The following is a 23,532-nucleotide window of genomic DNA, read 5'->3' on the forward strand; positions in this document are numbered from 1 at the left end:
TCCCACCGTACACTCCTCTTTCTCATGGCTCATTTGATCTGCTACTCTCCCTACTAAATGCCTTTCACTCTTCTCTTTCTTCCTGTCCAAATGCTCCAACTCTCTCTCTCTCTACCTCCACCTTTTCACCTCCTCTTCTTTCTCTCCACCTCCCCCTTCTCCCACTACCCTTTCTCTCCCTCTCCTCTTCTCCCCCCTGTTAGCATTCCTGTCCTGACTCTGCCTGGTCCCGCCTCAGTGACCAGATCCAACCGTGCAAATGGAGTTGGCACAGGTTGTCATGGCGACAAAGTGGACGCCGTCGCTGGGGAAACAGCAGTAGAAGTCTGGTTGGGGCCCCTCACTAATGACCCTGTTAGATCACCTCTAACGAGCATTAATCAGTAACCTGCCAATCAGAGAGCTGGCTCCCTTGCCCCCCTCAGAGGAAGGGGAGGGGGCTGAAGAGGGGGGGGGGGAGATGGGCGAGAGAGACAGACAGATTGGGAGAGGAGGGGAGAACGGAGGGAGGGAGAGGCATGGAGATGGCGTATTGGGGAAGAAAGGGAGGGAGAAGAGAGAGGGGAGATCTACTGTGAGGGAGCGACCGAAAGATCGGGAGGGGATGAGAGAAAGGGAGAGGGAAAATGACAGATAAGATAGAGATCGAGTGTGAGAGAGTAGATAGTCTGGGAGGGTCAATATTTGTAGGGTTTCCTTGGCTCTGTGAGAATAGAATGGCGAGTCACTCTCATTACCACAATTCCTCCAGGGTTGTCCTGAGGACAGCACATCACCTAGGAGATAAGGGACTAGGAGTCTCCTAGGGGGTAGACAGTGTAGCCATTATGTGGCACTTGATCATGTAGGCCTGCCTCCAGTACAAGTTCATGTTAGGACGGGTTGCAGGGGGGGGGGGTTCAGAAGTAAACAGAAGACAGTCTGATCACTGAAGTACAGTGCATAGTCAAATACACTCTATGTTGTACATATGATATGGCTTTTTTAAAGATCTCCCTCTCTATTCTGGGATTCATGTTAAACTGAGCTTGATTTCAGTCCATATAGTGACAGCAAGCAGATGTGCTAAACCCCTTCTGTCCTTCTTGTCATCTTAAATAGAGACCAAAGTCAGCTCAGGTAAAGAGAGACCAAAGTCAGCTCATGTAACAGGTTGTTTGCTGCAGTGTTGTTCAGAACACTGGCCATGATGTCAGACTGAGGGTGAGATCTTACTTATGATGATTCAAACCCTGGAGTCTCTCTTTTTGCAGAAGGGGTTGATAGTCATTCCCCCCCCACACACACACACAAACCTCCTCTAGACTTTACTGATGCACGCTTGATACTGTCACATTCTGGTCTGCCGTTACGGGGTTACTGGGTTCGGGGCGGGGCGGGGGAGATTGGATGGGAGGGGGTGCGTGCCAGGGTTTAGGGGATGGGGGATTTGGGGTGATGCATAGGCCAGGGGGGCGGGGAGGGTGTGTTGGAGGGTTAGTCACCACTCCGCTCTCATTATGGATTGATAGAACAATAGAGCACAGCAGATTGGGATGGTGTGAACTGCTGAATGTAAATGTGCCCTACATTCAGCTCCCTTTCTGCTGATGTACTGTAGTTGGACATGGACTATACACTGATTTTTGAATGAGTGAACCACAATCTTTGTTTCTTTCTTCCTTTTTTCTCTTCTCTCTCTTTCCCGCTCTCTCTGCAGGGGTGTCTCTCTGCTGCTCCTAACTCATCTGAAGGATTACTGTCAGGATTGTGTAACTAGCCTCCCCATGGAGCAGGAATCTCAGATATGGACATGAAGATCTTTAAGGGGACGGACACACACATCTGCACACTCACACACACACGCAGACAAACACACACACACCTATGCACACATATGCACACCCACACGTCAAAGGAGATTACACGATGTGCAGCTGTGATGAGGGCACCATTAGTCTCCTTCCGAGGCATTAGCCCAACATGAGGAACATTGACAAAATTAAGACTAACATCCACAGGACTGGAGTCTCACTGCTCCTTGAAGTCATTCACAGCTTTATTATCTGCCAGCTTTACTAAACAAGCAGCATCTCTTTGTTCCTCCTGCTGTTATAATTGAAGTCTGGAGTGTCAGCAATATCTGTAGTGTTCCAGTTAGAGGCTGCAAGGAAGGTGTCTCGTGTCAGCAGTGTTCTGCTTCGAGGCAGTGAGGCTTCTGGAGTCAGCAGTGTTCTGCTTAGAGGCAGAGAGGCTTCTGGAGTCAGCAGTGTTCTGCTTCGAGGCAGTGAGGCTTCTGGAGTCAGCAGTGTTCTGCTTCGAGGCAGTGAGTCTTCTGGGGTCAGCAGTGTTCTGCTTCGAGGCAGTGAGGCTTCTGGAGTCAGCAGTGTTCTTCCTAGAGGCAACGAGTCTGTGAGTCTGTGTGAGAGTGTTGGTGTCTCCATCCATCTCGGCCCTGTCTCTTAGACACCCGAGGGGGAGCCGAGGTAAAAGAGATCATAATATGTGTAACGTGTGTGTCTGTGTGTTGTGTTGAGTTTGGGCGTTGAGGTGTGATGAGTTTCATACGCTGGGTCAACATTCCACAGCATAGTTATAATGAACATCTGATGGTCTTATCGTACCGCCTACACCCTGCCTGCATGCCTGCAGTCTTAGCTCATTGAGCTAAAGCTAACATATATTTTGCGTTGGTCTCAAGCATTATCATGGTCTGTTGTGTAACTGATGTGATTCGATGACTCAAATCACCTGATGGGCAACCCTGTCCTGAATCATTATTAAAGCCTGGGCTTTAGCTCTGTGAGCTAACACAATTAGCTGGCCCATCCGCTTTACCCTGCCAGTCACACTGACCTGGAGTAACCGCTCTCTGCTACCCCCTCTCCCTCCCTTCCCCAGGCGGCTAAAGTCATTGCCCTTCAGGGGGACATGCCCTTGTACTGCTAAAACTGCTTACTGCTTTCTGCTTCCCCCTCCCCCTTCTCCCTTCCCCCCTCTGTCCACACCCCGCACCCCCTCCACTCTGTGAAAGTCTTTGGTCACTGTAGTGTTACTGGATTAAACATGGCTCAATATGTATGTAAATGCTGTTTTGTTTTTATTCAAGCTTTACTCCTTTGACTTCATTAAGTGTGGACTGATTAATCATCTAAGCACCTGATAATGCGATCAGGTGTTGGGGAGGAGGGGGGCTAATGTTTAAACAGGCTAAACATTACAATAATACTCGAGTTTAATACTTGAGTTTTTTGAATGTCAATCTGTGAGTATAATTTTGTGAATTAAAAGCTTAATTTAATAAAACATTCAACCACACATTTAACCCTATGCGTTTAAAATGGTATACGGTTTGGTTGTCTCCAAAAGCTGTGTCCACACTGCTGGTTCTACCGTACAAATCATTAACTATTACAACTAGTCATTTAGTATAGTTATTAGAACTACAGTTATACTAACAGTTGTTACTAAGAAATCAAGGCTGCTTCAGTAGCACTCCTCGGGCTACAGAAATCTTCTTAAACCTTGTGGAGGTTTCATGATGAAACAAAGTAGCCAGAGCAGTGGTAGCCTGAGTCAAGTGTATCCAACCTGCTGCTCTGCTGTGCTCTGGTATAGGTTTATGTGTGCCAGTGTGTCCTAGTTGGGCAACACAACACAAGGGACTATTCATAGAGCTCTCATGTGATGTAGTGCTGCACCCAGACAGACCCTGCTCCCTCTCTTATACTCAGCACAATAAAGAGACACACATAGGCAGTGGTTCACATTTTCTAAAGACCTGCTTGGCCCAGCTTCCAGAGACAAGGGGAAATGCGCAGTCCTGCCTGTATCCCTTACCATGAGGGAGAGCATGTGGGGGGAGGGGGGGGGGTGAGTGAAAGAAGCAGTAAGTGTACTAAAGGGGGCTCTGGGAGTACAACAGTAGATGTGTGGGGGGGGGGAGGGGTTGAAACAGTTGGCGTGGAGAGGGATGAGCGGGGAACTTTGGGGGGTTTGGAAGGGGGCCGGGTGTGTGTCTGGTGAGTTTTGAATCGGTGGGGCTGGGGGGATAAGGGGTGGCCGAGGGGGGCCTTTCTTCTCATGCTTCAGTGGCTGTTTGTCAGGCAGCATGAACTGCCCCCATTATGCGTTCTCCTGAGGAAGCCCCTCCTTCTACCTCAGATCTGCACCCCCACTGCTCTAAGCTGATTGGACTCTGCACTCCTAGTGGGACCAGCATAGCCCGTTCCCTTGCAGCCAATCGTATTACAGAAAAAACATTACCTCACCCTCAGATGATGTACACGCCAAGAAACCCCCATCACCAATTCCTCCCACCTACCCCACCCTAAACATACACCCTCTTTCCCTCTCTCTCCTCTCCTTTTGAGAGAAAGAATGGAATGCTGGGAATAGAGTGGCGCTCCATCCTTCAATCGCTCCATGGGAAACTCTCTCTAGGAAACACACAAAAGCACAGAGAAGTGAGGGTGAGAGAGAAAGAGAAAAAGAGAGAGAGAGAGAGAGAGAGAGAGAGAGAGAGAGAGCGAGAGAGAGAGAAGGATGAGTGAGGGAGTGAAAAGAAAAGAGCTACCAAGAGCTTGGTATCTGCAGCGGGGGAATGTTGTTCAGTAGGTTACGTGTATTGTTGTAGCAGACATGAATGAGAAAGAGGAAGAGAGAAATAGTGAGAGAAAGGGAAAAAAGGGAAAGATTTGAAAAAAGGCAGCTAATAGAGAGAGGGAGAGAGACAGACAGAGAAAGAGAGGGAGAGAGACAAAGAGAGAGAGTGGGAGAGAGAAAGAGAGAGAGAGTGGGAGAAAGAGAGAGAGCTTTTGAAAGCAGACCAGTCATCCAGTGATGGTGACTGCTGCCAATTAAAATGTGACCCACTGTGTGAGAGGTTTCCCATGGTCCTCCAGGGCCAAGTTGCTGTTCGTCTACACAAAGCACTGAGTGGAACAGTGGTAAATATGTGTACATATGTGTGCTATAAAATACAGCAGTCAGCCAGATAGAAAACTGTATGAGTAAAAGATGTGACGAGAAGTTAGAGAAGGAACAGGACTGACACAAGGGGCCTGCAGAACATGTTTAGTGAGGAGCCAGATGGAGCAAGGGAACATCTTGGGGTGGCACGTAAAAAAGAAAACAAACTTAAATTCTGTTGAATAGTTCTGCCTTAAATGCATATATTAGACGGTCTTCCAAGAAGATTTAAATGAGTGGGGATTGTCAATTTGGGAGGGGGACATAGGGATGGGAAGTAAGTTTTGCTTGGTGGGGCCGTTGAACTGCCTCTGTTGTATGACTGTATGTCTGTAGTTCTTTCATTGTATAAAGGAAGTCCCTCTGAGACACTGTTTCTTCTTCTTCTGTGGATATCTGCTCACGCATTCTATGACAACGGAAAATACAAGTTGTAAAGAAATGCATTTGGACTGCAAATCACAAAAACGATGATGAGCATGTAGTCTTGGTTCTTCAGGCTAAAAACATACTGTGTGTCGTTTTTACCCCAAATAAAGCTAGATACGTTCTTCCAGCAAACTCTTACATCCCCAGTTCAGTACTAAGGTGTGATCTAAGCTCATTAGAAGGAACTTACATAACAATTTTAACTCACGGTATCATGTGTGTGTAATAGGCTCACATTCTACTACTCTATCCCCCACCCCCTTCCTCTTTGCTCCATTGTAATCCCCCCTTCCTCTCTTCCACCCTCACCCCTCCACCACAGCTATTCCTACTAATATCCAAACAGGCAACCATGTTTCCAGTAATGACTCCTACAGAGGTCGCTAAGCTGCTTGTAAGTGGAGCAGGGTGTTGGGTGTGTGTGCGCATGCAAGTGTGTGTGTGTATGTGTGTGTGTGTGTGTGTGGGGGGGGGGGGGCGCAGCAGGCCTGAAGTTGGCCCCCGCAGCAGGACCCAGACTGGGGGGTCAATGGGTTTGCCCCTAGTAGAACATCCAGTCTAATAGCTTTGATCCTGCTCGAGCCTAAAGGGGTTGTGACCCTTTTCATTCCACTTGATATACACTGTACTGACCCCCTGTGACCCCTGACCCAATGACTGTGCCCTCTACAGATGACTTCACCTGCAGCTCAAGCTCACTGTCTGCCTATGGGAAAATGGGGGTTTGAATGGTTGGATGGTTGCATATGGAGGGAGGTGGTTGTGGGTACATATTTGAAGGGATGAGAGAGGGAGGTTGGAGGGTAGACTGGAGTATATGTGTGTGTGTGCGTGTGTGTGTGTGTGTGTGTGTGTGTGTGTGTGTGTGGAGGTGGTGGGTGGGGGGGTACTCTCATTACTGCTGAGTGCCTACGTTCCTTCACTGTTAATCTCAATGACCTGCCTTGTTACACATGGTGCAGTAGTCTGTTTGTGATATATACTAAATGTCAGTTTAATGTATCAAATCCAATCGAAGACAATGTATATGTATAGCACTTTTTTACCAGCAATGTCACTAAGGCCTTCATAGATCCCCCCCTACAATATGTGTCAAATGAGATGATGATGTACACACATGCCTGTGCCATTCTACACGTGTGGTTACATCAGCAATGGTTCTTTGTGTCTCAGATCTGGAGCTTCTGTAGTTTGCTCTGATCTACAGGTCTACTGGTCTATTCCTCACCAGCTTCAAAATGATGGGTGGTCTATAGGCCTACTGCATGGTCAGTACTGGTATTTTTACAATTTGAATACAAACGATGCAAACTATTTCTTATTTTCTGATGGAGGAGATCCATGACATGCAGTACTCACAGGCACGTTCACAGTTTGTAGGTATGGTTACTGTGAACCGATTTCCAGATAAAGGATGTCCATGCTGCAATACTGCCACCGTTAGGCGGCGAATGTGTACTTCATCCGTTTGACAGCATTATTATAGCTCGCACGAGGGCAGAATTAGCACTGAGGACTGTCTGGTTAATCCATTTACATCGTGCAGTGCTTTCTATTTAATTGGATATTTTGCCACTGGAAATTTACGATGTGACCAGACTACCAATAGGAAACTGAGGAAGAAGAGGATGAACAATAGCTTGTTAATGTCTACATTTGAGAGCAAATTAAACACACAGGCAATTTGTTGCGTGTGCATGTGTGGGATGTCTGTATGTCTGTACGTAACAGACTTAAAGCAAGTTGCTTGAACCAAGAGTACTACATTTTTATTCTAGAGACTGTCCGGCTGTAGAACACACACACACACACACACACACACAGACAGCATTCTAATAGGACTACACACAAAAACATTAGCATGTTAGCTCATCCTAATTCTCCCAGATGTCACATAGCGAGATCCGGTCGGACCCGCAGGCGCATGTCGGCCGACCATATGGCGTTGAATGTATCACTTCTACAGCAGCACATGTTTTTTGTTCCATCAGAACATGTGCACACACGCAGCGAGAGATTTAGAGATGCCCCAGGGTGGGCCCCAGCTAAACCAACAACACTAGTCCATTACTACTATCTGAATCATGGAAGCCGAGCTCACCCGGACAGCACTGATGCTAGCCGGTCTGGGTAGATTGCCGCACTGGACCCAACCGCTTGTTTCCGACAGCGTTGAGTTGAGAAGAAATGACACCTAAGGTCGACAATAAAGAGGAGTATGTTAAATTGAATTGTGTCCGTTACGTGTCGGCTTAAACAAACTGACGTTTGATTAATTGGATGAATGCCCAGAATACTATTTCCCCCATAGGCCTTCTCTCTTCACTTCTTCTCGAAACGGCTGGAAGAGGAGATAAGTCCCCCCGGGTAAAGCCGTGATGCCCAGCTAACAGACCAGACGTTTTCACACCAGCACGTTTTGAAACAGGCTAGAGGTCGAGGCATCGGGATGGAATACGCCAAACTAACATTAAAAGACTGTATGCCCACAGGAACAAGTGCATGTGTTGGACAAGGTGTCTGTGAGGCCTGCCTCACAGACATCTCCGCCTGGATGACCGAGCACCACCTCCAGCTGAACCTCGCCAAAACAGAACTTCTCATCATCCCGGCTAAACCCTCCATCTCCCACGATCTCTCAATCACCCTGGGATCTGCGACGGTGACCCCTTCATCCTCTGCCAGGAACCTTGGGGTTACCATGGACGACGAGCTCTCCCTCACGGCCCACATTGCTGCGGTCTCCCGGTCGTGTAGATTCACCCTCTACAACATCCGGAAGATCAGGAGATACCTGTCTGAGCACTCCACCCAGCTGCTAGTCCAAGCACTCGTCCTCTCCAAGTTGGACTATTGCAACTCTCTGCTCGCTGGTCTCCCAGCATGTGCAACCCGCCCTCTTCAGAGGATTCAGGACGCGGCGGCCCGCCTGGTCTACAATCTACCCAGACGCTCCCATGTTACCCCGCTCCTCATCTCTCTCCACTGGCTACCTATCATGGCCCGTATCAGATTCAAGACCCTGGTATTGACCTTCCGAGCAGTGAACGGGACTGCACCCGTCTACATCAAGTCTCTCCTGCAGCCTTACACCCCCACCCGCCACCTACGGTCTTCTTCAGACAACCGCCTGGTGGTCCCACCGCTCAAGACCGCCCGGTCCCAACACAAGCTCTTCTCCTGTCTGGCCCCCCAGTGGTGGAATCAACTCCCCACCTCCATCAGAGACACTGACTGTCTCTCCACCTTCAAGAAAAGGCTCAAGACGCACTTGTTCCGGGAGTACAACGGTACTTAGGAACGGTTCGCTTGACCCGATGTTAGTTTCCTCAAGGATCACAATGACTCTTGCTTAGAGACTTGTTGCTCTTGTGGTTAGTGGTAACTGATTTAAATTTTTGGTTCTCGCTGTGATATATTGTTTTATTACTGTTGCTTTTTCCCACAGGTACACTTGCACTTATAGCTGTTCATGTTGTTTGGTTGTGACTTGTTTAACTACATGCTCTTATGGTTCTTCCCTTTGGCACTTACTTTGGTTGTTCACAATGTGTGCTTCATGTTTTGGCTACTCGCGATGTTTTTTGGCTATCTTGTTGTTATGATCAGTGACCTATGCACTTTGTAAAGCTCTCTCTTGGAAGTCGCTTTGGATAAAAGCGTCTGCTAAATGAATAAATGTAAATAAATGTAAATGTAAGGTGACTCTGTTGCGGCTTCTCTGACAGAATGGCTATGGCGCTGTCCACTCACCCTGGTGCTGAATCGGTCACGGGAGTGCTGGACTCACAAGCTTTGGCTTACTCCGACAGCAGTGAGTCATTTAATGACACTAAACATTGGGCGCAAGATGGTCATGGAAAAACACGTGCCTTTATAGGCCCCTCCAGAAAGATAGCCTTTACTAGCCTTGAATAGATTGATAGAGTTTCACACCGATATATTGTGGTCCAATAACAGTTGAATGTCAGTCTAAATGCCATGGAAGAGCAGATACATTGAGACAAACAAAAATCTAACATTAGACGACATTTTAGGCCTATGCCCTATCAGGCCTATCAGCCATTGAAATACCAAAGTGCCAATTCAGAGGGGCCACTTCAAAACTGACAGCTGCGCAGCCACTACACAACCCAATGTAATTTCCTATGCGGGTGCATAATTCATTTGATTTGCCTGACCATAACCCCGGAGGAGCTCTGCAATTATCGGCTGCCCATTCTCCCTCTCTCCCGGGAGTCTGTTTTTCCTCCCTTTCACTGTTCAGCTGTCACCCCCACACCCCCCCCCCACACCCCACCACCACCATCCCACCTCTGGTTACTCCCCTCGGGTCCCAGTGCGAGTTCAGGACATTATCCATTCTGGCCCTTATCTGCCTCCACAAACAGACGTTTCGCAGAAATGTGACAAGCACGGGATAGGCTGACAAGACAACATAAGTTATTGTGTCTGAACTGTGAAATGTAACTAAACAACGACAACAAAGCAAGCTAACTGGTGAATCAATGAACCATGCACACCACCTCAACACACAAGCAGCTTATAACCTACGGGTCTCTCCTTGTCTCGGCATCGCCCACTGATATGTAAAGCCTGGACGCAAATGAGCCACGGATTTCCCCAGGTTGAAATATAAAATATTCTATATATTATAGACTCCCCACACTTATGAATGTGTGTGTGTTTATCTGTCTGCGCTGCAACATACCTTACCCTGGTCTACTGAGTTTCACAATGGCTTGGTCAACCTGTGTCATTATTTCCAGTTGGAGAGGGTTATAACAATTACATTTACATTTACATTTACATTGAGTCATTTAGCAGACGCTCTTATCCAGAGCGACTTACAGTAAGTACAGGGACATTCTCCCTGAGGCAAGTAGGGTGAAGTGCCTTGCCCAAGGACACAACTTCAGTTGGCATGACCGGGAATCGAACTGGCAACCTTCGGATTACTAGCCCGATTCCTTCACCGCTCAGCCACCTGACTCCCTATTAGTCCTATTGGACCAGACATGGTGCTTTATGGTGATTATTCACCCGCGCTGGAAGATACTGGAAGGAACTTGAAACAACCTCACCTAAACAAAGCCCACTCGGTCGGGGTCCGTCTGCCAGCAGTCAATCAGACCAAAGAGATTAAGATGATTGCAGTCGACAGAATATACACGGGATCTGAATATTAAGTTTCAGAAGGACACACGGTTTTGATAAAGATGAATACGGTTGGATACATGTTTTCTAAAGGATCTGATAACAGTTTCGTTATGTTGATTTATAAAGAATGTCATGCAGAGCTAACAACGGTAAGGAGGTAAGAACTACGGTTGGCCTCAAAGGTATGTCAACTTCACATCTTCTTTGTAGTGAGTGCGCCTATAAGGAGCTCTGGTGTGTTGTGTTTGCTCGGAATATGATGATAGAAGATGAATCAACAGAGTGGATACGTGTCAGAGAGAGAGAGAGAGAGAGAGAGAGAGAGAGAGAGAGAGAGAGAGAGAGAGAGAGAGAGAGAGAGAGAGAGAGAGAGAGAGAGAGAGAGAGAGAGAGAGAGAAATAGCAGGTGTTGGGATGCAATGAATAAAGATCGGGTGAGACTCCCCTCCTCCCTTACTCAGCCTCTCTCTTTCCTCCTCCTCCGCCATGCATGTGATGACGGCCAGACTGACTGGATCACCGGAGCGATGGATTTTAGTCACTTTCACCAGCAACAAAACGGAAACAGCAGCAGCACTGACGTAAACCATCCGCCACGGAACCGGAGCAGCGGGACGCACAGAACAAACGGGACGCGGACCTGGGCCAATATCTTTTTCCAGTATTTCCACTGAAAACCACAGGATGGAAATAGACTCTCAGAATGGAGTAAGGATGTCGACGGAATATTATACCGCCTTCAGACTTTAAATTTCAACCCATTTCTGGGAAACTGTGCCAGCACCATCGCAAATTGAGATGCGTTTAGACAGGAGAGTTCTGTTCGAACTTGCTGCAGGGTGCCGCATTGCCTGACTGCTTAATGTAGGATAGTGACATGTTTTCGTTGTAATTGTAGACATAATAGTATATAGGGGTGGGGGTGGATGGTATAGCGGCTGTTTGGTGAGGTTGGGCTACCAAGACAACCGACAGGCTGGAAGCAATTGGAAGCTGAGCCTGTGATAGCATGTTGCTTGGAGAGTCAGTTTAAAAAAATCAACAAAGGTTGTTGTTAGATTTGCTAGGGAGAACAAAATTATCAGAATGCCGACGGACGAGTGGAAAGTTCAAGTCAAATGCTACATACAGGTGGAATGGCGCTGCCCAGAAAGTGAATAAGAGCTTGGGTAGCACCGAGCATCGCAGGCCCCCGAATACCGGTTGTCATTAGAAATCTTCAAAGGAACTCTAAAGATCTAGAGCAGGCTACTCTGCGTGACGCAGTCATAGTTGACGGCTTCCTCTTCGGTAGCATTTTTATCGTTACCATTTTACCTCCCATTTGTGTTCTTTTGGTTGTAGCAGTTGTTACAGGAACGATGACTCACTTGCAGGCTGGCTTGTCCCCAGAAACCCTGGAGAAAGCCAAGGTGGAGCTGAAAGAGAATCCAGACACTCTCCACCAGGACATACAGGAAGTAAGGGACATGATCATCACTCGTCCAGATATTGGCTTCCTCAGGACAGATGATCCTTTTATCCTACGGTTTCTCAGAGCACGGAAGTTTAACCATTTCGAGGCGTTTCGGTTGTTGGCTCAGTACTTTGAGTACCGGCAGCAGAACTTGGATATGTTTAAAAACCTCAAACCGACCGACCCAGGCATCAAGCAGGCTCTCAAAGACGGGTTTCCAGGAGTGTTATCGAACTTGGACAGATTCGGAAGAAAAATACTCGTTTTGTTCGCGGCGAATTGGGACCAGAGCAGGTAGGTTTGTTTGGCTCACACTGCAGGATAGATGTTCTAAACATTGGATATAACACAATGAAACACGGTCTGCTTTTAAGTTAACTTATGTGAACTTCTGTCCCCAAACGTTCCCTGGCATAACAGAGACTTGCCTTGAACTAAATACCCAACTAAAGATTATTTTCAGTTTGAACATGTCTGTATATCCTTCTCTGGTGTTCTTTACGGACCTGAGTTAGTGATTCTCTTAATGGATTTACACAATAAAATCATTATGTACCCTAATGTACAAAATACATCTCTGTCTCTTTCTCTCTCTGTCTCTCGGTTTCTCTCTTTTAAAGTCCTACTGTTTCTGGGTTTCGTGTTGCTTTTTCGAGCCCTCCACCTCCTCCCTCTATAGTCCTCCATCTCATCCTTCCACAAATCGGTACCAGGACATTCTCCTCACGTCATCTCCTCCTCTGGCAGGTACACATTTGTGGACATCCTGAGAGCCATCCTGCTGTCCCTGGAGTCCATGATAGAGGACCCAGAGCTGCAGGTCAACGGCTTCGTCCTGATCATTGACTGGAGCAACTTCACCTTCAAACAGGCCTCCAAGCTCACCCCCAGTATGCTGAGGTTGGCCATAGAGGGACTACAGGTAATTCAGAGATTCTATTATGCATTTCAGGTGCTCCAGAAGTTTTTGAACGGTCTGTCAGATAAAGTAAGTCTACTGAATGTCTGTGGTCCTGTTGCACTACACCCCAGAACACTGTCATGCTAGAACCCTTCCACCCTAGAACACTGTCCCCTTAGAACACTGTCCCCCTAAACATGGTCTCTGTAGAACACTGTCCCCCCGAACACTGTCCCTTAGAACACGGTCGCCCTTGAGCACAGGCCCCTTTCGTTCACGTTTCAATCTACGGCATGTCTTAGTTTTGGGTCTAGTTTCGGTGAGAGAACACATCACATCAGAAACTGCCAGAAACAGCTGCCAGCGTTATGTTTGACGTGCAGTGTCTGCAGCTCCATACGTGGATGATACGTGCAGCCCTGTTGACCTTTAGGTCTGCTTCAATGTGAGGCCAGTATGAGGTCATAGCACACTCTCCTGGCTCTCCAGACACAGATTAGAGTGTGAATAATGGATGAGAGCTATTATTCACACACACTCTGGGGCTCTCGAAGCCATGGGGTAGGAAGATGTAAACAAACACTAGCAAAAATATTTTGTTGATGATTAGATCAAGGACAGAATCAACAGATTGATGTTGTATTGTGCGACGGTAGTGTGTGTCTGTAAGAGTGCTTGAATGTGTGTGTGCCTCCGTGGTGCATGAGTGAGTCTGGGCATTTGTGTGTGTCTGCATATGTGTGTGTGTGTGTGTGTGTGAATGCCTGTGTGTGTGGGCTCCACAGCATCTCTTCTCAGTCGGTTTATCATTTCCTTGGCTTGTTGTGGCTGGTGGGCGTCTCACTCACAACTACCATGATACACTTGAGCTGGGATGTCTTGCCATTTCACACCTTGGCTAACAACAGCTCTGAGCTCCCATCCTGCACAGATCCCAGCAGATTACACAGGACTCAGAGACTTACAGGGGAAAATGGAGATTCACTCCAAAATATATTCACTAATTCTCTGAACCACCTCTGTGAGGCCAGGAGGGATTTTGTTTCCTCACAGGTTTATGTGTGTTTAAACGGTGCTACAGGCTTACTATAGGTTGCAACTGTCAAACAGACTTGTTGTAGTCGTTGATAGTAAATTCATAGGGCAAAAATTCACCACATCAGTTCACGGTGTATCTAGTAGGTACTGATAGATGATAGAGATGAACCAGGACTGTTATGTGTGTGTGTATTCCTGGCAAATCAATACAAGGAAACAAAAGCTTGGTGGTAGCAGATGATGCTTTCATTGGTCTCCTCAAACAATGCTTTGTTGAGAATAAATCTTTTTGCCCCTTCTTCATCTCACCTGTAAATTTTTTCTTTCCCCCCTGCTCCCGTTTCTGCCTTTCTTTTTGTTCCCTATCTATATTCTCTCTCTCTCTCTCTCTCTCTCTCTCTCTCTCTCTCTCTCTCTCTCTCTCTCTCTCTCTCTCTCTCTCTCTCTCTCTCTCTCTCTCGCTCTCTCGCTCTCTCGCTTGCTTCTCATCTTTTTATCTCTTTCCTCATCCCTCTCTCCACTTGCCATTTCTCTCTCTCCTCCCCATCTCTCTTTTCTCCACACACCATGGTCCTCTCCTCCCCCATGTCTTGATCACTTTCCCCATCTCTCTCTCTCCTCCCCCATCTCTCTCTCTCTCCTCCCCCATCTCTCTCTCTCCTCCCCCATCTTTCGTTCTCTCCTCCCCCCATCCCCCCTTTGTCTGACTTGTCTTTTGTCCCTCTTTAGTCTAAAGAAATACAGAATGTTTGGCAGCCAATCACAACTCGTCCAGCCCCCACCAAAACCCACCCACCCACCACCGCCCCGCCTCTTCCATCCCACCCCACGCTGAGTTTCCGTGGCAACCTGTCCGACCACCATGCTATGCTCCTCTCTCTCCAGATGGGCTGCTCTCGAAGGGAGAAACGCACGTCTGCCTCTCTCTCTCTCTCTCTCTCTCTCTCTCTCTCTCTCTCTCTCTCTCTCTCTCTCTCTCTCTCTCTCTCTCTCTCTCTCTCTCTCTCTCTCTCTCTCTCTCTCTCTCTCTCTCTCTGAGAGCCTGGCTAGAGGAGGACAGAGTGTGTTGGCTTAACACAGGCCAGGGGAGGGAGAGAGATCTGCTGGGGAAATATATATAGGAAGACTCATGATATTCGCGTGCTCTATGTATTTTTGTTTGCAATGTCTTTGTTTCAGTTGAAAATTATTTTGGAATATTTTGGTTTCTGCCCTGTAGTCATATTTCCTTACATAACTCATTCAAATTCATATCTTCTGAGTGGATGGCTTAAAACCCATTATCACTGGGGTCAATCAATCATGGGTAATAATCATTTGAGATGGTGACACATTATTCAAATGCTCTTGTGCAACCAGATTCACTGTGACAAAATCCTCATCAGTGTTAATGGTGAGTCTGTCACAAGGGTAATTGGGGACGTGAGAGAGGAGGATTGTGCTGGAGCCAGCTATCTTTAGACCTTATCTTTTGAGCACACCATAAAGTATTCATGCTGCACTCACAAGTTTTTGGGGGTATGTGTCTGTAGGTGTGTAGTTGGGAAGACGCTAGCTAGCCGTCCATTCACAAGATACATCGAGGCATGAGTAGATTTATGAGTCTCAGCAGATGCTGAAATGAGTAAGACTCTTCTGGGGACGTTTTAATGGGTTAGGCGATTCAGGGTGAGGTGTTTCAGAGTGAGGTGTTTCTGAGTGAGGTGTTTCAGGGGGAGGTGATTTTGGGGGAGGTGATTCAGGGTGAGGTGATTTAGGGTGAGGTGATTTAGGGGGAGGTGATTCAGGCCGAGGTGATTTAGGGTGAGGTGATTTAGGGTGAGGTGATTTAGGGGGAGGTGATTCAGGGCGAGGTGATTTAGGGTGAGGTGATTCAGGGTGAGGTGATTCAGGGTAAGGTGATTTAGGGTAAGGTGATTCAGGGTGAGGTGATTCAGGGTCCCATAGAAGCCTGTAAAAGAAGTAGTTTGTAAGAGGGTTTTAGAGCCTTTCATGCAAGTCACAAGGGCAGGTTGACTGACTGGCTGCGTGAATAACTGATAACTGAAAAACTGAAGAACTGACTTGATTGGCCTGTAACTTTGATTGGCTTGTAAGAAAAGTTTAGCCAATCCGGTTGAGCTGGTCTGAGAGCGAGGTCTGGCAGTTGTCATCCCTCATTTTTCTTAAGCCCTATTGCTATCACCATGGTTACTATAGTATGTACTATACTGTAGAAGACTGTTGCACTTGATATGATATGAATGATAATATTGTTATTCATTGGTACAGAACAGGGTCTGGTTCTGTGTGTGTGTGATGGTATGGGACTAAGGTTCTGTGTGTGTGATGGTATGGGACCAAGGTTCTGTGTGTGTGATGGTATGGGACTAAGATTCTGTCTTGTTTCTGCCGCTGGCTAGTTCCTGTTGTAGCAGGGTTTGCTCGTTTAAAGATAGAAATACTTTATTTATCATAAAGTCTCGGGGCACCACCCTAATATTGGTTTAGGACATTAGGGAATCCGATATTTAATATGTAATAATCAGTCTCATCTTTAGGAATGAATCAGGGGTTGATCAATGAGGTTGAGGGCGGTTTGCGCCAAAGGTCCATTTGAAGAATCTGAAGTCAAAGCGCGGCTGCGCTGGGTCATGTGACTGAGTCTGCGTGATCTCAGTGAAGTCGCATTAAAATTGCGTTTTAGTTCTTCTGTTGAAACGTCCAGATAGTGTCGCGATCACTATAAAGTTGAATCTCAGGAGAAGCTTGGCGACGTCCTTGGAACGCCAATCCTAATGGCGTTCATGCCATGGTCGGTTTCGCTGGAGTCAGAGATTGATGGTCATCTTAGGGCTTTATACAGTTCAGAGTTTGAGGGCAGGCCTGTCTGGGTCAGACGTTGATTGGGGAAAGCTGGGTTCTCAACTTCCCCCTCCTTCCTTCACACCTTCCAAAGGTGTGATCTGATCTCTGGCTGGTTCATAAGATTGTTCAAATATTGTTCTGGACATCTTGGTACAGTTACAAAATATAGTTGAATGATTGTTTTATTATGATAGCTTCGTGTAGATACCAAAAATGACATGGTTATCTTTCAGGAAGAAGGAGTTGTTACTAGAATCAAGATTTCAGTGAACACAACATTAAAACTAAGTAACAAACATGACACAAATATCCCTCTCATAATTCTACACCTTGTACTTTTGTGGTAAAGGTGAAGTCTCAAGAACTTTCCTCAGAAGTTCTGATCAAGGTATGTTCTTTGTTCAAATCGCCGCCGAAACGGATAGCAAATGGTTGCTGGAGACGTGTTGTCTCAAGCAGGCCCTTTGAAGCTTGCAAGCTAGCAGGAGGGCTGATTAGGTAGATTGGGGAGGCCCCCCCCAATTCTATGGTTCCTTTGCATTTCCGTTTGGTGGGTAATCAGCATACTGAGGGTGTCACGAGGGCTGATTAGGTTTGTCTGATGTGATTGAATCACTTTTAAGCATCTTGCCACTTTTGTGGCAAGATGTTGGCTCTGTGTGGTCTTGCTGACCTCACTACACTGTTGTGTATCTTTGTGTATGTGTTTTGTACTTCCTGTATTAGCGGACCCTATCACAGTGGGGGATGATCATAAAGCACATTCTTCACTGCAGGCTATGGGTTCTTTCTGTCTCGTTTTTTAAAGGGTCTCTACTAAATTGATGTTTTTCTCTTTTTCTCTTTCTCTCCCTTTTTTCTACCACGGGATGAGTTCACTCATGCTTTGCCAATGACTTGTGACAGGAGCAGGACAGGGTTTACAAACTCGGAGTCACGACTACGAGCAAAAAAAAGCCCTGTAAATAGAGGGAAGAGAAAAGAGAGAGACGGTAGAGAGAGAAAATGGGAGTTTTAGTGGGAAAGAGAGAGAGAGCAAGAGACAGATATAGAGAGAGCGAAGGAGAGAGAGCAAGGGAAGGAGAGAGAGATTCAAACAAGACTCCTGTCAGCATCTGTAACATCAGTTGACAGTGGTAGTAAAAAAGTCCAATAACAGCTTTACATCCTTGATGTAGACTACACAGATACCTCAAGATCACTACGTCCTTGATCTTTATATTCATGAATGAATGTGCCAGATTCAATCCAAACCCTACACCCCAAGTTTATTTGACATCTAAACAAGCCCCTCCTTGTGTGCTTGTTCATACTCAGTAGAGTTCAAACGTCACATCTTATCAGAGGGTAAAAAGAATATTTGGGGGGGGGTTGTAAACTTACACACAAGTGGTGTCATCAGCATTTATCAGAGTGTCCTTGTGAGGAGACACACAGTAGAGTACACAGACACACACAGACATACACCCAGTGACACACACATAGACACACAGTGACCCATAGACACACAGTGACACACAAACACTCACAACGACACACATATTCTCACAGTGACATGTAGCAAACTGTGGCTGTTAATCTCCCAGTGCTGGGGCTCTGCCAGTCTGTGTGTTAGTGTGTTCACTGAGGGGAGTGGACAGGAAAGGGCTTCATTGGGTTTCGTGGCGCTATCCGTCTCTGGTCCACAGTGCTACACAGACAGAAAAACAGACACAAATCTGCCCGGCGACTGTGCTGCCCACCATGGACTCTCCTTGAACCTGGGCCTATTTGGTTATGTATGGTTATTGGTATGTTTTTTCCCCCAGTAATGTCTTGATGGGCTTTATTTGCTCATCTATTACAATGGAAGTGGAAAGACTGAAACAAACTGAATGTTAGGAGAGGAATGGGGTTGTCTTGGTTTCAGCAACCAAGTAGCTAGTTGGTTAAACAAACTTGTTCCAGGCAAGTTTGTCGCATCAATGTTAAACTAGGTTTCCATCCGACTGTCCCAGGTGTGATCCACACAGCCTCGCCACGACACAGCATTCAAACACTCCTTAGGGTCGGAGGGGACAAACACATAAACTGAAGGTTCAATTGAACAGGTGTAGAACCTTGCAGACGGGCATCCACTGCTAACTGGGAGGGAGTTTCTTTGGCTGCCTCGACTTACAGATGATAAAGAGAGCACTGCTGGCATTTGCTCTGCTCTCTGGTTATGTAGAGGAGTTGATTGCCATATACAGAGAGGGAGCTGTGCCCTGCTGGGTGGAGAGGTGGAGCGTAGCACGTTAATGAAGAAATCACCATGGGAGGCCTTCTCCTTTAGGAACGGAAGTCTAAACCTCTTCTGCTAAGAATCTGTCATGTCTGTGATCTTAAACGCATCACCTGATGAATACAGATTACAAACTGAAGCGATGTGTGTGGAGTGATTTGAAACGCTGCAAGGAACCCAAAGCAGTATTAAATGCGTTTATTAACTAATAACCAAAAACGATGAGGAATCCTAGTGGAAGTCTAAAACCTTTTTGATGTCAGGAAAAGGAGATTGAATACTTCAATAACTTAACACTGGAGCACTTTGTCATTATCTGTTGTTATAAATGAGTTTCTAGCTAGAAGTGGTATCCTGCGGGGTCCTAAAATTGGTTTTATTGTTCACATAGAAAGACATTCTTGTTTATTGACTACTGCTGTTAAAATGGTGTCAGTGTTGGAGGATTATTTGTCCTTCAATGTTCATGTTTCCTCTTGCATTTGAAGGCCTGTTCTCTGTCAATAGTGTGTGTCTACAATACCCAGACTCTTACCATGGTGCATTGTGAGATTGGGGTGTTGCAGACAGTATCTTGTCCCATCCTAACTCAGATTAATGTTTTACATAAATGTTGTTTGGCTCATCATCATCAGACAGACCTGTTATGTCACACTATAATCCCAGCGTCTGTTGCACTCCGGTCAAAGTATGACTTAGGCATTTGAGGTTATAATAGAACTATCCACTGAATAGTAATGCCCCTGCTCTGCTCTGCTGTTATACTCTACTCTACCTGGTGAAGCACAAATAATGGTTGTTTAGTTTATTACATACTGTAACTATGTTACTATTATGTGCCCAGTGATTGGTGTATTGTGGAAACACGGATGAATGGTGGATAGTGATGCATTTGTTTTTATTGTTGTTTATTTCTTCATCTCTCCAGGACAGCTTCCCAGCCAGGTTCGGTGGCATCCATTTTGTGAACCAGCCGTGGTACATCCATGCCCTGTACACTGTCATACGACCCTTCCTCAAGGACAAGACGAGAAAACGGGTGAGAAGGTTGTAGCGTGTACAGTTCGCGTTAGGGGGAAATGTTTGGATGTCGTTAATTGGGTGAAACGTTTGGAGGGTGTTCCTTTACGGTTAATTCAGAATGAGGGGTTTAAGGCTGTTCATTTAGGGTTAGGTTTTCCTTGACTGTTTGAAACATTGAGAGGAACAAAGACATGATCTAAAAATGAGTGGGACAAGTCACCCACACCCCTAGTGATACATCCTCTCATCGGAATAGACAACCTTTAACCTCTGTGTACCTATCACATCATTGCCATCGATGCATTTGAACAACCCTCCACGATCACATCCCTGTCCTCTCATCGACACTTCCTGTGTTGTCCCTACCTCCCAGATCTTCATGCATGGAAACAACCTGAACAGCCTCCACCAGCTCATCCACCCTGAGATCCTGCCCTCGGAGTTGGGGGGCATGCTGCCTCCCTATGACATGGGCACGTGGGCACGCACGCTGCTGGAGCATGCCTACGACGAGGACACAGACTACTGCCCCGAGTCCTACACCCTGTCAGCCCAGGACCTGGAGAGAGACCTGGAGAAGGACCTCTCCCCCAAGACCATGAAGAGGTAGGATGGCTAGGCTTCAAACTGGGCTGGTTTGGATGTTCATGTGTTCAAACTAGGCCGCCGAACTAAAGCCCGGATTATGAGTTGGGTGTGTGTCTCTGTCTGCAGGGAAATCATACTAGTGAGTTTCACTGAACCGCCTCCATAACAGTTGCTGTAAATGTATGTGACACAGATTTTTCTCTGATCCGACAAATTAGGCATGTAGAAATGATTGTGTGTGTGTGTTTCAAGAGTCCATTGTCTCAGTGTCTTTCTTCGGGGAAGGCTGTCTGGATTTACTGGGTCATGAAATGAGCGTTAAGCAACATAGCTGATGACATGTTTTTGCTCAATGAGTGTGTCTGTGGTCTGTGTGTGTGGGCACGCACATGTGTGCACCCTGATCGGCAGTCACTGAGTGCAGCTTGAGAACGCTCTACTTTATAGAGCGTGAGGAAATGTGATGGAGTGATATCTGTGGCCGTGGGCGCCAGACCTGCTGTATGAGTGAGAGTCTGAGACAGACCTGCTCGAACGTACTGCTACTGCATCATATCATCCTGGTTCTAGAACATACTGCTACTGTATCATATCATCCTGGTTCTAGAACATACTGCTACTCTGTCATAATTAGCCTGGTTCTAGAACATACTGCTACTCCGTCATAATTATCCTGGTTCTAGAACATACTGCTACTGCATCATATCATCCTGGTTCTAGAACATACTGCTACTGCATCATAATTATCCTGGTTCTAGAACATACTGCTACTCCGTCATAATTATCCTGGTTCTAGAACATACTGCTACTGCATCATATCATTCTGGATCTAGAACATACTGCTACTGTATCATAATTATCCTGGTTCTAGAAAATACTGCTACTGCATGATATCATCCTGGTTGTCTAGTTGACGTACAGTGACCAGACAGGCTAGAGTGTCCTTCCAGTGATTCACCAGCAGCTCTGGTATTATGTGAGGAGACACACAGCTGTCTGAGCTATCGTCTCCGGCCTCCACTGAGATCAGTACCCTGCAGACTCCCTGCAGACCCAAAGGTCAGGAAGACCATACTGGCTCATATGGTACATTAGATCATTAAAACACAGCACACACACGTCACTGGAGACCACTTGCAGTGTGTGTGTGTGTGTGTGTGTGTAGGTGTACTCCCGCATGTGTGTCAGTTTAATAATCGTTGCCTTCAAGTAAAGGTACCAGCTGTCCAAAAATCTAATCTTCATCTCCGACTGTCATCAATCTGAGCTGCAAAATCACAGACGTTTTTAACCCTCCTGAGTGGAACTGCTGTACTACCTCAACATTATTAGCTTTGGCCTCGGTCTCCTGCAAATGTGAAACTGTGTGTGTGTGTGTGTATTCCACCTTTATGGGTTGTAGTTGTGCTGCTGTTATGTCCGTTATGACGGTGCTGTGTCTCTGTCACAGCAGACACTGGAGAGCATGCTGCCCTAGATCTCTGCCCGTCTGATAAACGCTAGCCTGGCTCGAGCTCCCCAAAGCAGCTTAGGCTTCTATTACAGGAATCCATCACATATAGGTTAAAGACACACTGTCCCAGAGTCACATTTTCCGATCAAACAACCTTTTGGGTCTGAGTGCATCAGGCAATGTGCGTTCTCATTGTGTGATGGGATTGGTTTTGATAATGGTTTGGTTTGTCTGTGTGCCTCTCCTTTCCTCTGGCTATCATTTAGTTTCTATTTCTCTCTTTCTGTTTCACTCAATGATTTTCTTTCCTCCCCCCTCCCTCACATTCTCTCTCCCCTTCACCCTCTCTCTGCTTGTTAGGGTATGTATGTTTCACTGTGTATAGTCTGTTTGTGCCTTAATGTGTGTGTGTGCCTGTGTGTCTGTGTGTGTGAGCATGTATGTGTGTTTACAGTGTTTTGCATGCATATTGGACATGACCCAAGGTCTCTACAACATTTCATGCTAAGGGATTTTTGAGCTGCATTTATACAACCAATCTTCACTGACCTTGATCGGAGCCCTGTGTTCTACTGCACTCCATTTGATCTGCTCCTCTTTCCCATCCTCCGACTCCTTCTTTCTCCTCAACCTCCATCACATCTTTCTCCTCGTTGTCTTCCTCCTCTTCCAAATCCCCCCCCTTCTCCTCATCTTCCTCCTCATCCTCCTCTTCCAGTGTAGAGCTCATACGCACAGTATCAGGGCTTCTGGTGTACGAGAGCTGGTTCACTGACAACATTAACCCAACATGATTCTCAGTTTTGGTGATCCTTACAGATGTGGGTTTGAATCTTGTTTATGGTCCTACCAGAATGAATGTGTTTGACGATTGAGAATCACTTCATTTTAGACAGCCTCAGATGTTCCACCATGACAGTAAACCTTGTTTGAGGAGGTTCAGCTGGTGTCGGTTCCCTGGCCAGTGCCCATCTCTAACAGCAGCCATGTTTCATGTTCTCCAGGTCTCAGTCGGTGGTAGAACCAGGAGTTCTGAAGCGACCAGACAAGGTCAAGAGTGAAGAGGAAAACATGCAGCCTCTGCTGTCTCTGGACTGAATGGCTCTCATACACACATAAACACACACACACACACATACATATATGCACACACACACATACCCACATACAGTAGATGCATACCTACATAAATGCATACCCACATATATGCATACACACACACACACGCGCGCACACTCTGAAAATATTTGCCCTTAGACTGTGATTAGAGGGCACTGTGAAGGCAAGCACTATCAGACACCTCAAAGACAAAAACATGGAGGGAGAGAGGCGGGAAACCTGGATAAAGGAGCTGGAGAGAGCAACCATCTTGACAAGACTGCATTTTCCTGATCAGAGGAGATTAAAGAACAGCAACAGTAAAC

The 23,532-nt window shown here is 46.5% G+C and overlaps 1 protein-coding gene across 1 annotated transcript; it reads left to right on the forward strand.

The window, feature by feature from the left end:
* Window positions 1–11,900: 11,900 nt before the first annotated feature.
* On the forward strand, window positions 11,901–23,206 carry clvs2 (clavesin 2). Its single transcript, XM_067241236.1, has 5 exons — window positions 11,901–12,289; window positions 12,743–12,917; window positions 19,973–20,083; window positions 20,441–20,673; window positions 23,113–23,206. The coding sequence occupies exons 1-5, from the start codon at window positions 11,901–11,903 to the stop codon at window positions 23,204–23,206; spliced, it is 1,002 nt and encodes a 333-aa protein (XP_067097337.1).
* The last annotated feature ends 326 nt before the right edge of the window (window positions 23,207–23,532 follow it).

The sequence above is a fragment of the Osmerus mordax genome, chromosome 8 (genome assembly GCF_038355195.1).
Source record: "Osmerus mordax isolate fOsmMor3 chromosome 8, fOsmMor3.pri, whole genome shotgun sequence".
Taxonomy (NCBI): domain Eukaryota; kingdom Metazoa; phylum Chordata; class Actinopteri; order Osmeriformes; family Osmeridae; genus Osmerus; species Osmerus mordax.

Excerpts from the sequence above, each read along its gene's own strand:
- clvs2 (XM_067241236.1), top strand. The coding sequence starts at position 11,901 with ATGACTCACTTGCAGGCTGGCTTGTCCCCAGAAACCCTGGAGAAAGCC. Across the intron at positions 12,290-12,742 it reads GCGAATTGGGACCAGAGCAG|GTACACATTTGTGGACATCC; the intron begins GTAGGTTTGTTT and ends CTCCTCTGGCAG. Across the intron at positions 12,918-19,972 it reads TGGCCATAGAGGGACTACAG|GACAGCTTCCCAGCCAGGTT; the intron begins GTAATTCAGAGA and ends TCATCTCTCCAG.